The sequence below is a fragment of the Pimephales promelas genome, chromosome 16 (genome assembly GCF_988280905.1).
Source record: "Pimephales promelas chromosome 16, fPimPro1.hap1.1, whole genome shotgun sequence".
Taxonomy (NCBI): Eukaryota; Metazoa; Chordata; class Actinopteri; order Cypriniformes; family Leuciscidae; genus Pimephales; species Pimephales promelas.
The window spans coordinates 27,205,969-27,219,012 of NC_142784.1; the positions used below are offsets into that span (position 1 = coordinate 27,205,969).

Genomic DNA, 13,044 nt, shown 5'->3' on the forward strand with positions numbered 1-13,044 from the left:
TCCGGCTTCATGAGACATCACTTAGACTGTCTCAAAGACACGAGATGACTTTTGAGGCCAAGGGTTCCCGTGTCTCTCACGGTTGGGTTGTTCTTTTGAAAGTTGCAGGATTAATGTAACATCCTTCCCTCACACAAAACCCGGAAAGTTAACCAGAAAAGGTCAAAGGCCTCACATAATGAGGTTTCAGCTCACATAGTAGAAGGCGGAAGGCCACAAAGCTTTCTTTTTTGTTTCCCGTAAGGGCTCCAGACTTAAACGTCCATTCATTATGCCCTTCTAGTAATCCCCCCATATGCATATGAGTCAGCGCTGCCACCTAATCCTTCCTGCCGCTGTCTCACGCCACCTGTGTTGTCCTGTCCCTCTTCTCCTTTATCGCGCTAAACTTCACTTTAGGGCTGTGCGATTAATCGAATTTCTTCTTTCAAATTTGCCTTCCAACAATACTGAAACATTATAATTGAGATACCAATTCCTTTACATCTCTTTTTGCCCCTCCTTAAAAGCCCAAACTTAATGTCCAAATCAGTCTGCCGTAAACTGCAGTCTACTGCATGACATGCTTGATATTATAGAGTTATTAAGAGCATATTAAAGGCCCGTTCACACCAAGAGCAATAACGTTAACGGCACAGAGGAACGATATCGTTGGAATCACTTTCAATTTTGAACAATACTTTATCGTGCATAGATGTGGATGCTAATATAGTTATGAATATGGTTATCTTCATAGTTGTCGTTCTTGGTGTGAACAGGCCTTAAGCTGCGAAAGAAAACTCAAACTCTTCCCCAGGTGAGTTTCAGTGTGTGCGCTTCGAGACGGAGCGAAACACGAACAAGCGAAGTTTACCTTGGACTTCGGGTGTGTTACTAAAAGGTCAGATGTGTGTCAGTATATTGGATCCATGTGTTAGGTCTTAAAGTGACAGCAGCCTAATTGCAGTGTTATCTATATACTGCCGTAGATATATAACTACAAAAGGTAAAAAGAAAGTCACCCACTGTTTTATAGCTTGAATAAGAATTTTTAAGAATCATATTTTTTATTGTATTTGTCATATTGTTTGTAATTAGTTTTTTTTTTTATTGGATTTCTGACTTGTCTTCAGTGTATGTTTGAGGAGTTTTTTTACTTACAGTACATCCGGTATCTAAAATTTGTATTATTTCCAGAACTATACTTAAATCACTATAAGATTTTGGACATATCTCCCACTCCTGATCATTTAAATAGCCGTGAAAACTATTGACCAAATCAAGTGTGACTAGCAGCCTTGTCAATTTTCATCATAGTTAAAGGGTTATTGATTACAAGACCAGACTTATTTTTGTTAGTAAAGACCAGACAGTCTTATTCCTGACAACTGAGATGAGTCAGCATTCATGAATCAATAAAGTTCCTGTCCACTGTAAACCCCTGTTATCCTCCCCAGGACACATTCATCCATGATGAAGCTTTTAGAGCTCTGACCTGGGCCCCTTCAGTCAGTAATTGGCCAACAATGAATAGGCCCCTCACCTCAACCCAGTCCTCCTCTGCTTCACTGACCCCTCACCTACCACTTCTAAACTGTTCAACTCATGCATTATGAATTTAGTGTGGCCCCCTTACAAGGAAACACTAGCCACTGTTACAGTGGGAGGTCCAGGCTACACAAAAAGCTTTAGTCATGCTAGAACAATCAAAAGGACAAAAACGGTACAATGTGGTTGGGTCATGGACAAATAAGAATAAAGGAAGAGCAATCTTTTGGATACATTAATTCAAATAATATTTTAAAACTGAAATCACTTAATCACAATCTCAGTACAGTTATACCACTTTTTCATTATGCCCCAGCCCCACAAAAAAAATAAAAATAAATTATTGACTTCCTGAAAACTCTCCTCTGGATTTACAAACCCTCCGTGAACCTCAGATTTTTTAGTTAAAATGTAATTTTTGGACATCTAGCAGTTTAAAAACAAAACTGCATGCATTTTGTGGAAGAACATTGTTTTGGTTGTGCTTTGGCTCTGAAATGGTACTTTGAAAACAAATTTCAGCACAGCTCAACCCATTAAGACATGAGCTTTCACAGTAGTTAATGCTTTACAATGAACTCTGTTAGAGAGCTGCATATCTGTTCAATAAAATGCCGTACTCACCTGTTCAGTAATAAAAATGCCATCTTTTCGGTGACCAGAAAAATACAACAAGCACCCTTCCAAAAATATCTTCCAAGCACCTGCTTTATCAGAGCTTGAGTTGAGCTGGAGCCCTTCCTCTGCGGACAGAAAGCCAAACACATTTAACCTCAATAGTTAAATATTACCTATGTGGTTACTTAATCTGTATATTTTAAAAATGTTTAGATTTTTTTTTAAAAATGCCACAAACAACAACCAATCTATCCCTTTCTTATTTTCTCTGTAGGACCTCATTGTTGACCAGACCATTGAGAAAGTGTCTTTCTGCGCACCTGACCGTAATTACGATAAGGCGTTCTCCTATATCTGCCGTGATGGAACGACTCGCCGCTGGATGTGCCACTGCTTCATGGCCTTGAAGGACTCGGTGAGCAGAACCCAGCGGAGATTAATTCTTCAGCCTCTGTTCCCTGCAAAGTGGGATTAAGATAGGGATTATTGCAGTGTTATCTCAAGTGGCATAACCGCTTAGAGGCTGTTATCTGCACTTGGCACAGAGAAAAACACATTAAGGACTAGAATGGAATGGAGCTTTGATTAGGATCCCAATACTATTCTAGACAAAAACAACTTTTGTTACCATATCACGTTTCTGTACACCCCATAAAAACAGTAACAGAACTGGATACGTAAACACAGACTAACCTCGTTTTGATACTCTGTATAAAGTATAATTTTCCCAATCATTCCAAAGTTAACATGATACATAAACATGATACGTAGTTACATACTGAAAACATATCTTCATTTCTTGAATTAAGTTTATTTACCTCATTGACTAACGTTTTTTTTTTCATCTTGTTTTAAGCATAAATGTACAAATATTGGAAACAATAAGCTTAATTTAAGACAGTGTCAGACATCTTATATACTGTCAGAAGTATTAAATATCTTTAAATGTATTGTATTGTTTTTTAATAATAAATATATATATATATTTAAATATATTTTTATCTTAAATTTGTCTTAGCTTTTCAAAATATTTTAATTGTAAAAAAAAGAAGGTGTTTTTTTTAAAGTGTACAGTGTTGTGATAATGGGTCACACATTAAATTAGAGTCCAATTCTTAACCAACTATTAACTATAATTATTACTGCTTATTTATAGGTAGATGTTAATTTTAGGTATCAAGTGGAATTAAGGGATGTAGAATGACTCAACTCGGCTCGCTTTACTATGTTAATAAGCAACTGGATAATAGTGAGAATTGGACCCTAAACTAAAGTGTTACCCCGTGATGTAGCATTATCCACAGCATTTTCATTATTATTCTAAGATTTATGTGAAAACTTGCTTAATTTAAGATATACTTTCAGAAGTTTTAAATATCTTTAAATTTTGTAGTTGTATTATGTTTTATTAAACTTTATTTTTAATATTATATAGACCATTTTGCAAGATGTAAACAACACTGGTCCAGAAGCACTACATAAAAGCTGGGATAAAATACAACCAACAGGAAATATAAAACTGAATCAAAAAGTTAAACAAACATTTTTAAGATGTTTTCTTTACATATGAAATAAAGAAAACAGTTACAAACCGAAACAGGAAGTGTTTCTGGACCACTGTTGTTTACATCTTGCAAAATGGTCTATAGACTATGTTTTTACCTTAAATTTATCTTAGCATCTCAAGTTTTTTTCTTGAACAACAAAATATTTTTGGGTGTTTCCACAATGCTAATGCAACTATAGGGTGAACGTTTGAGTCATGCAGTTGGATGCGCGTTTGCTGCTTGCCTTGAGCGGAAGCAACGCAGAGAGAAGGAGTGCGGGGTCACGGCTTCCTTCGATGCAAGCCGCACCTCGTTCGTGAGGGAAGGCTCCTTCCGCATCTCCTCTGCTGGACAGCAAAGTGACCGGGAGGACATCATGAAACAGCTGCAGGACAAAAAGAAAGGTCAGTCTCGTTTCCATTGCTCTCAAACACCAAAGGCTTTCTTTGTGATGCTGCTGCTGATTAGTGAATCTCCCTCTCTGCAGACGCATGTTATATCTCTGCAATTCCACCTGGAAATGCTTCTCCTCCGGAGGGAGCGGCTTCACCTGGGGAGAGGGCGGAGCCAGGCGGGCCTCACGCCATCCCGCGCCGACACGCTCCTATCGAGCAGCTGGTGCGGCAGGGCTCCTTCCGAGGCTTCCCTCAACTTAGCCAGAAGAACTCACCCTTCAAACGGCAGCTCTCTCTACGCTTGAATGATCTCCCATCAACCCTTCAGCGCAAGACGGACTTCCAGACCAAGAACCCAGGTGAGTTATTTTTGTGTACTCAAACTGTGTAAGTGTAATGGAACCGTAATGTTGACCCAGTAATGTTTACCGCCTTAGCTTTGTGCACTCTGTATCATCAACTAGTGGACTTTGGCATTTGAAATGTATCTAATGCTGAGTCTGCATACAAATATACATAAAGTACCATCTCAGAAACTCTATTTCCATTGATGGTACCCATACATTTGAGTGTGTATTCTCTAGACCATAAACTGCTGCATTTACATAGATCTGTTATCTATATGAGGGTCCCTTCCATTGATCCCTTTTCATGTAGTGCTCTATAGATAACATGTTTTGCACCGAATTATGCCGCTGATTCTGTTCTCTGGCTTAATCCCCGGACTAAATTCGAAAAGGGGAATTATGGGTCATGTTTTTAACAATGCCATATAAGACAGGGTTTATCCATGAATAATAAATATACAAATAATAAATATGTAGGAAGTTTGAGGACATCGTATTGTATGTAGTACAATTGTTTTTCTTCATAAAAATGTTGCTTTGTAGTTGTGAAAACAAGACAAAGCAGACCATTATTTATTTATTTAGTTATTTATTATATAAAAATAATATATAAAAAATTGTATTTTATTTTTTTATTAGAGATCCTATTTTAAAATTCTGTGTGATCCTAATAATCTGACAATTATTGTATTAAAGTATAATATAGTTTTAAAAGACACAAATTAATTTATTCTAGAATTTGAGAATTCAAAATTGATCATATCAGATATTACGAACCTAAACGTATAAATAAAAGTTGGTGAGGTTTTTTTTAAATGATTTTGAAATAATACGTTTTACCAAGGCTTTATTTATTTGAATAAAATACAGTACAAATAGTTTATATCATTTTATATAATATATAAGCCTTTATATGAAATAGAAATCATTTGTAACATCATAAATGTCTTTACTGTCACTTTTGATTAGTATAATGCACCCTTGCTGGGTAAAAGTATGAATTTAATTCAAATCTGAATCTTATATCATAGACCCAGGTTATTGTAGCTAGCAAAATCCCATAAACTGCATGCATGGCCCACCAATATGAGCCACACAAGTGTGATTGAGCTTCCCTATTGGTTTGTGTTAGTTCCAGAGATGGATCTGTCTTTGGCAGGAGAGGCAGACAGCATAAACGCTCTGTGCAGCCAAATCAACAACTCTTTCACCAAACCATCTGAGGACCTGTGTGCCAAAGTTAACAGCAACTGCTTGCCAGTTTGCAGCGCTCCACCTGCTATTCCCCCTCCACCTGCTCCACTGCAAGGTAACACGGACTGCATAACCCAACACAAACATATAGATATATTCTGAACAGGGGTCTAAAAGACACTTGATATACAGTAAGATTACAGATCTGACTACACCGACTCTATCGGATGAGAACAAAACTCGGGCTGGATGACGACACTGTTGTCTTCTGTAGAGCCTTATAGATTTCATAATTGATGATTTTTGCAACATCGACACTAAATTGAATCAACACTGAACTGAATTAAGCTGAAACAACTCTATTGTCTTCTAGCTGAATTAAACTAATTTTAGAATTAACTTTACACTGTTATTGAACCGAATCAACACTGAGTTTGTCTCATATTTTCCTGTTAATTACTGTGAAGCTGCTTAACTGTCAGTGTCCTGGTAGTGGGACTGTTGGTCATAAACCAGACACTAATTTGCTCTTGGTACTAGATTCCTCCCCCTAATGGGTGGTCTTATGTTTCGAATTTTACTAAATTTACTCCACTATTTTGCAATCAAAACTTTTTCTAATCTTGACAAATCACATATCGTTGAAAAGGTCTCAATGTTATATATTTGGCCACTGTCTTGCGATAGAAGTTTTGTCAGTTTTGTGACTGGAGAATTCATTAAAAAAATCAATGGAGAGTGTGTCTCACCCATTTGCTTTTTGGTATAGCACCTAAACAAAAACTCACAGAAACCTACATTTTTGTGATATCAACTTCAAATTTGGAACACAACTTGGTTAGACATACGGCTTTGATTTTCTAACCGTTTTAGAGTCCAAGTTATTCTGTAAAATATCCATTTTGTATAAAATATCAAATGTTAAAGGGATACTCCACTTTTTTTGGAAATAGGCTCATTTTACCACTCCCCCAGAGTTAAACAGTTGGGTTTTACCGTTTTCAAATGTATTCAAACGATTTTTTGATATTTAGAAGAGTATCAGTAACCAGACAGTTTCTGGTCTTATTGACTTCCATAGTATTTTTTTTTCCTACTATGGAAGTCAATGAGACCAGAAACTGTCTGGTTGCTGATATTCTTCTAAATATCAGAAAATCGGCTGAATGGATTCAAAAACGGTAAAACTCAACTGTTTAACTCTGGGGGAGTGGTAAAATGAGCCTATTTCCAAAAAAAAAAGTGGAGTATCCCTTTAAGTGCAGTACATCTGCTTTACAGTAAACGGTTTTCTGCACGTCACTTCTCAGACATTCTAATGGCAATCCAACATGTTCAATCAAGCAAGGGGTAACGCACGATTCGACAAAACCCGACGAATTGTTTATTGCTGTCTGTCGGTGCGGTGTGAATTGTCCTTAAGTTTGCATAGTACATTTTCACGTCTATGTTAAAAAGGGGGCTTACTGTTAACAGGTTAAAACAATCTGGATTGTTCAAAATGCTCTATAAATAAAGATGACTTCACATTCTTACCCCTCCTGTTGTTCCCCAGCTACAAGCTCATGGGTTCAAACAGAGCCAGCTGTCCAGTCTCCCGCTCCCATGCCTCAGGGCGGCCACAAACGGACCCCATCTGAAGCAGAGCGCTGGCTGGAAGAGGTTGCTAAAGCGGTTAAAGCCCAGCAGACTCCACCTACTCTACCGCCACCACCCACTCAGCAACCTCCACCCATGCCCACTATTCCCATCGCACCTGGTTCCCTGCCCACCTCAATGCAGCCATTCCCAATGGCCTTTGACGTCACTCCTGCACCTGTTGGCATGTTCACCCAACAGCCTCTTCAACCAGCTTTTGTACCTATGCAGCCATATATGCCCACTCTGGCCAACAGCATGACCTACCCCAATGCCAGTGTGCCCGTGGTGGGCATCACACCGTCGCAAATGGTAGCTAATGTATTCTGCTCTGCAGCCAGTACAGGGGGCGGAGCAGCGTTGGGAATCGGGATGGGGCCTAAGACTGGTACGCTCGGTGGTGGCCAACATTCGGCTTTCCCCACCCTCCCCGGAGGTTTCCCAACCACCACATTCGCCTCTCCTCCAACCATCAACGGCCACCCGCACAACTCCTTTCCATCAACGGCCGCGACCACCAGTGTTACTCAAAACGGTAGCACCGTAAAAAGCGGTACTAGTTGGCCGATGGAGAATCAGAATCCGAATCCCACAGGAAGTTCCCAGGAAGCAGAGCATTTTGAGGCAAAGTGGGCTGCTCTGGAGTCCAAATCGCAACCGAAGGCGCAAAACCCTTTTTCGAATGACTTACAAAAGACTTTTGAGATTGAACTATAATTGTAAGGAGACTCTGAAAGTTTGGAACTGTTTCATAACCCACTCCCCTTTCCTTTTTTTGGTCTTGAAAGGGATTTCTTACGCTCCTGGTCTGTTTGAGGGTATTGGTTGTTGTTAAAGATCATCCGGTTGCATTTTGTGTCATTTTGAGAGTCAGACTCAAGATTTGGAGAACGGAAAGACAGTCACAATGGTTTGGCACTTACGGGACAGCTTTTAAAGAGAAACCTGCACATTACTTTCACCAGTAATGACCCTTTTTACCTACAGTAAAGGAAATGCTGAAATTAGGGGATGGTCAGAAGCTATTTATTGTTTTTATTTGATTATAATGGTTATTTTAAATCAGATTTTAATTATTCTTGGGTTTCCCCTCGTATTTATTTTTATTGAACTGGGTGAAAAATTACAAGTGGAATAAATTGGCTACTTGAAAACTGAGTCACCAAATGATAGATTTAAAAATAATTTGAGCTACAGTATCTTGTTGAAGATTGAGTTTACTTTGTGATGTAAATAGCATGCTTTCAGTTTACTTTTATTTATTGCCCCTTCTGTGGCCATTTAGTTTCATTAATTTCAAGTGAATCAGTCATGACCATCGAAGCATCACCAAGTTCACCGACAGGCACATTCCAACCCTGACTATATTATTGACACCCATAATGCAATGAAAAACTAGACCAAAATGCCAGTGTAGTAACCTTGACCTTTGTTTATTGACGTGGAACCTTTTCTGGAACAACTTTTCAGAGGATTATAGTTTTATATTTTATTATATGTTCAAGTTGACAATAACATTACCTTCAATAGGATTCATGGGGCTTCTCAGTTATTAAGAATGTACTTTGTGACCATTCTAGGGCATTAAAATGACAAAATGGGTTAGAATGGGTATTTGTGCAGATCAACTGTATTAGAAAATATTAGAAAAGGGTTGAAGAGGGAAGGTTATAGTGTCCGTTTATGCAAGCAATGGAACGACTACACAGACTCTTAAAGGGACAGAGTCAAATGGTACCGGTCATGCATGTTTAAAATATCCCATATTACAGTCTGTTAAAACATTGAATATGCATATTAGTCTTGGCTTTCGTTTCTTATCACCACTGTTTCACTCTCGCTGGTCTAAGAAAGGGAATAATTGTCTTTTAATTGCAGGTGAATAATGTCAAGCACTCTACACAATAGGATCTCATGCAATTATTCTAAAATCAAATCCTTCTCATTCATGAGGTTCATATTTTCTCCAACGTTGTGCATTTAGGCACATTTATCATTTAAAGAGGTCATATGATGCTATTTTAAAAGTTTATTTTGTAATGAAATGTTCAAAAAACATTATTTTTCACATATTGTAAACTATTGCAGTACCACTATTCCTAGTCTGTCTGAAATCCCAGCTGTCATCCGTAAAATGCGCTGTACACAAGCTAACTTTTGGCTTTTATTGTGCAGGAACAGTGTTATAAATAAATCTTAACCACTAATTCTTAATTTCATCTGTTTTCTGCTGGCCAAACAAAGGGAATTTGTTTTCACATCCGAACACACAGCGTCTCCACGACATAACAGCACTGGAATTTACTGAAGCCTTTTTGGACAGGCAATATGCCTCATCGTGACGTCGATTCGATAAATCCCTTTATAGGAGACTTTGTAGATCTTATACATGTTACACACTAAAGGAAAGGGAAGACATTTAAAAGCATCATATGACCTCTTTAGAAAAAATGCTCAATGTTTGTATATTTATTTTCATCAGAGTGTACGAATAAGATGTTGAATGATCTTTCTGGAGTGTGTTGAGCCTGCAATTTTCAAAGCTAGATGATCAAAGTCAGACTGCACACTGTGCTCGGTGAGGTGAACTCCACACACACTTCCTGTGGAGGGTAATAGCAGTGGACGTTCAAGGCAGGCACAATGTTTTTAACTCCTGTTTCGAAAAGGCCATTTTGACCGTAATGTGTTTTAAATTGACATCCCGGTTTTCTTATCAATTGTTTATTACAGGGTCAAGCGGGTCTATTGTGTGGCACAATGAATCTAAAAATAGTTCTTTTTCCAAAGACAATGCATTTGTAATTCGGCCAAGCGATGCGTTGTGTGGCGTTAAATGGATGAATTAATTCTACTCAAATGCCCTGGTCTTTTTGTCCGCTCTCTCCCCCTTGACAAAATCTAGGTTTTTCAAAACCGGGGAACTAAATTACCTCATAAAGTTGATTGTAAACTTAAGTGTAGTGATAACAAACCAGTGGAGTTTATTTTTATTCTTTATTTACAGAATTTTGTTTTTTAAACCTACATATTTCTATTGTAATTACATTGTATAAAAGATAAATAAATAATATAATATAAACAATGGTTCTTTTGTTGGTGGCTTAATTCATGTACATCATACATCAGATGAAAATTATGAATAAATTGTGTATGTACTTTATATATATATATTAGGGCATGGGCAACGATTAATCGTGAGTAATTGCATCCAAAATAAAAGTTTGTGTTTATAATATATGTGTGTGTGTGCTGTATATAATTATTTGGTATATATTTGTATATATAAATTCACACACATGCATGTATATATTTAAGAAAAATGTGTTATTAATATATAAAATATTACTATTTATATTTAATATAAATTATGTTTAAATATACAGTATATGCACGCAAATATTTCTTAAATATATACATGGATGTGTGTGTATTTATATATATATATATATATATATATACAAAATAATTATACACTACACGCACATATATTATGTAAACACAAACTTTTATTTTGGATGCGATTAATCGCGATTAAAATTATACTGATAAATTATAAATTAAAAACATCATAAATGTAAGTATTTATATATGATGCATTGATGTTAATTTTAGTATTTATGCATACCATGATGTATAAATAGGCTACTTGCATTTATGATGTTTTTAATTTATAATTTATCAGTATAATTTTTATTTGCATTATGGTCTATTTTTAATGACTTTATTTTCAGTATAATGACTTAAAAATACGATTTTATATCATTTAAAAAAAAAATCTATAGAAATATGTCAAATTAATCCCCATCACCGCATTAATGTCTTCGTTATGGTCCGGGGCTATGATTCAAAATGGAATATTGTTGATGTGCTGCTCCATTGTTTCTCTATACTGTATGGTTCCTCTTGTTCTAACAATCTAATAGAGCCCCTTGAAAAGATTTATGAATGGACTTTTTGAAATTAAAAAGTCGCAGACCATCAGCCACACAAACTGGCAGAACTGGTTATTAGTGCCTTCTTTGTGTCTCAGTAGAAAAGCTGAGAATCCGAATTGTTAAATGGACCCGAGCAAGGCGCCATGTCTTCCCCGGGGAAGCGTGAGAAAATGAGAGAATGCTTTCCGTGGTGACGACTCTCCTCTTATTGTCCTGCACCCACAGAGTGACTGTATGGATGAGGGGGAAAACGGGACAGTGCAGGATCAGTTGCCATGGATACGAAAGCAAAACAGCCATTAATAATCATCCAAATAGAGCCAGTAAGCAGGAAAACACTGGGCCCCCGGATATAAATTACACTGGCAAAGGCTTCCAGTATGGTGAGTAGGCTATACTATATTCTGCACTGATGGATCTACAGCAGTTTTTGTGTTGCAAATTCAATATATAAGCTGGCTATTATTTGTGAATTCCAATAAAACAATGTCCCGGATTAAGTTTCAACTAAAAATAAATAAAACAGCCTAAATCAGGGCGGTTCCAGTTAAAATAGTAATGTGTGAAATGGGGATTAAGGAATTACAATAATTCTTTCTGCTGAACTGGCATGTGCTGCTACTTTTTCTGACTGGCTGGAGCTCATGGTCCAAGCATGTGCATCTGCAGGACGAGATAAACACAAAGTGCATGACAGGGTCCCGCAGTGGACTATAAGCTGTCCATGCAAATGATGTTATGCATTTTAAGAGACTGATAAAGCTCATTGTGAAATATCTAATGATTCAGTCTCATAGAGCAGTGGATCTCAATAGAATTAAACAGCATAAAGAGGCAAAAATAGTAGACCTGCAGAATTGACTGGGGCTTTAGCTATAGACAGGACTTTTCTCTGTCATTTAAAAGTTACAATTACACAAATGTGTGTCAGTTTTGTTGATATTAGTCTATATTAAATGGTGGAATTTACTATATATATATATATATATATATATATATATATATATATATATATAAACTGGCATGATGAAGATATGGGTTGTAAAATGTGTTATAAGCAGTTCATTACATCATTTCTTGTGCAACAAGACTTAATAGTTTCATAAAGTAATTTGATGAAGTATTTATGTTAGATCTTTGTCTTTGTGCGTAATCTTTATCTTCCTGTACAAGAACAATACAAATTATAAAAGACCCATGGATTAAACAGTGGAGTCAGGTATCCGGGCTCTTTTGATCCTTTTGTCCTAAAATGAACCAGAGCTAGAAATGTTTTTTTTTTCCCTTCTTTTTTTGGCGAGTGAGGCCTGTCGTCAAGTTCAGTCTCTTTTTTTATTTAGCAGACTTTTGATTTTTGTATTTTGTTTGTTTCTATATGAACTACGTTACAAATACAATAAATACAAGTACAATAGTATAAATATAAGTACAATATGCAACAAGACCCTAAAATGAGTGAAATACTAAAATCTTGAACGGGGTCTCTTGTTGGGAGTAGTGTTGCCTCCCTCTGCTGGTTACAGTGTGGTTGCGCAACTTAGTTAAAGGGTTAGTTCACCCAAAAATGAAAATTAAGTCATTAATTACTCACCCCCATGCTGTTCCAACCCCGTAAGACCTTCGTACATCTTCGGAACACAAATAAAGATATTTTTGATTGAATCTGAGAGCTAGATCAGTCCTACATAGACTGCCTAAGGGACTGCCTCTTGACGGCCCATAAAGTCATTAAAGAAAAGGTTTAAATATTCCATGTGCCTACAGCGGCTCAATTATAAGTTTATCAAGCGACGAGACTACTTTTTGTGCGAAAAATAACATAAATAACGACTTTATTCCA

General features: G+C 36.9%; 1 protein-coding gene across 3 annotated transcripts in view; it reads left to right on the forward strand.

Annotated features, from left to right (window-relative positions):
• The window catches only part of numbl (NUMB like endocytic adaptor protein), a 52,512-nt gene extending 42,156 nt beyond the window's left edge, over nucleotides 1-10,356 (forward strand). For all 3 annotated transcript variants that reach the window (XM_039670899.2, XM_039670897.2, XM_039670898.2), the window contains exons 5-9: nucleotides 2,420-2,560; nucleotides 3,892-4,096; nucleotides 4,180-4,446; nucleotides 5,567-5,743; nucleotides 7,184-10,356. In XM_039670899.2, coding sequence (XP_039526833.2) covers nucleotides 2,420-2,560; nucleotides 3,892-4,096; nucleotides 4,180-4,446; nucleotides 5,567-5,743; nucleotides 7,184-7,983 — 1,590 coding nt within the window. In that variant the 3' untranslated portion in view covers nucleotides 7,984-10,356. The remainder of the gene's footprint in view (nucleotides 1-2,419; nucleotides 2,561-3,891; nucleotides 4,097-4,179; nucleotides 4,447-5,566; nucleotides 5,744-7,183) is intronic.
• The last annotated feature ends 2,688 nt before the right edge of the window (nucleotides 10,357-13,044 follow it).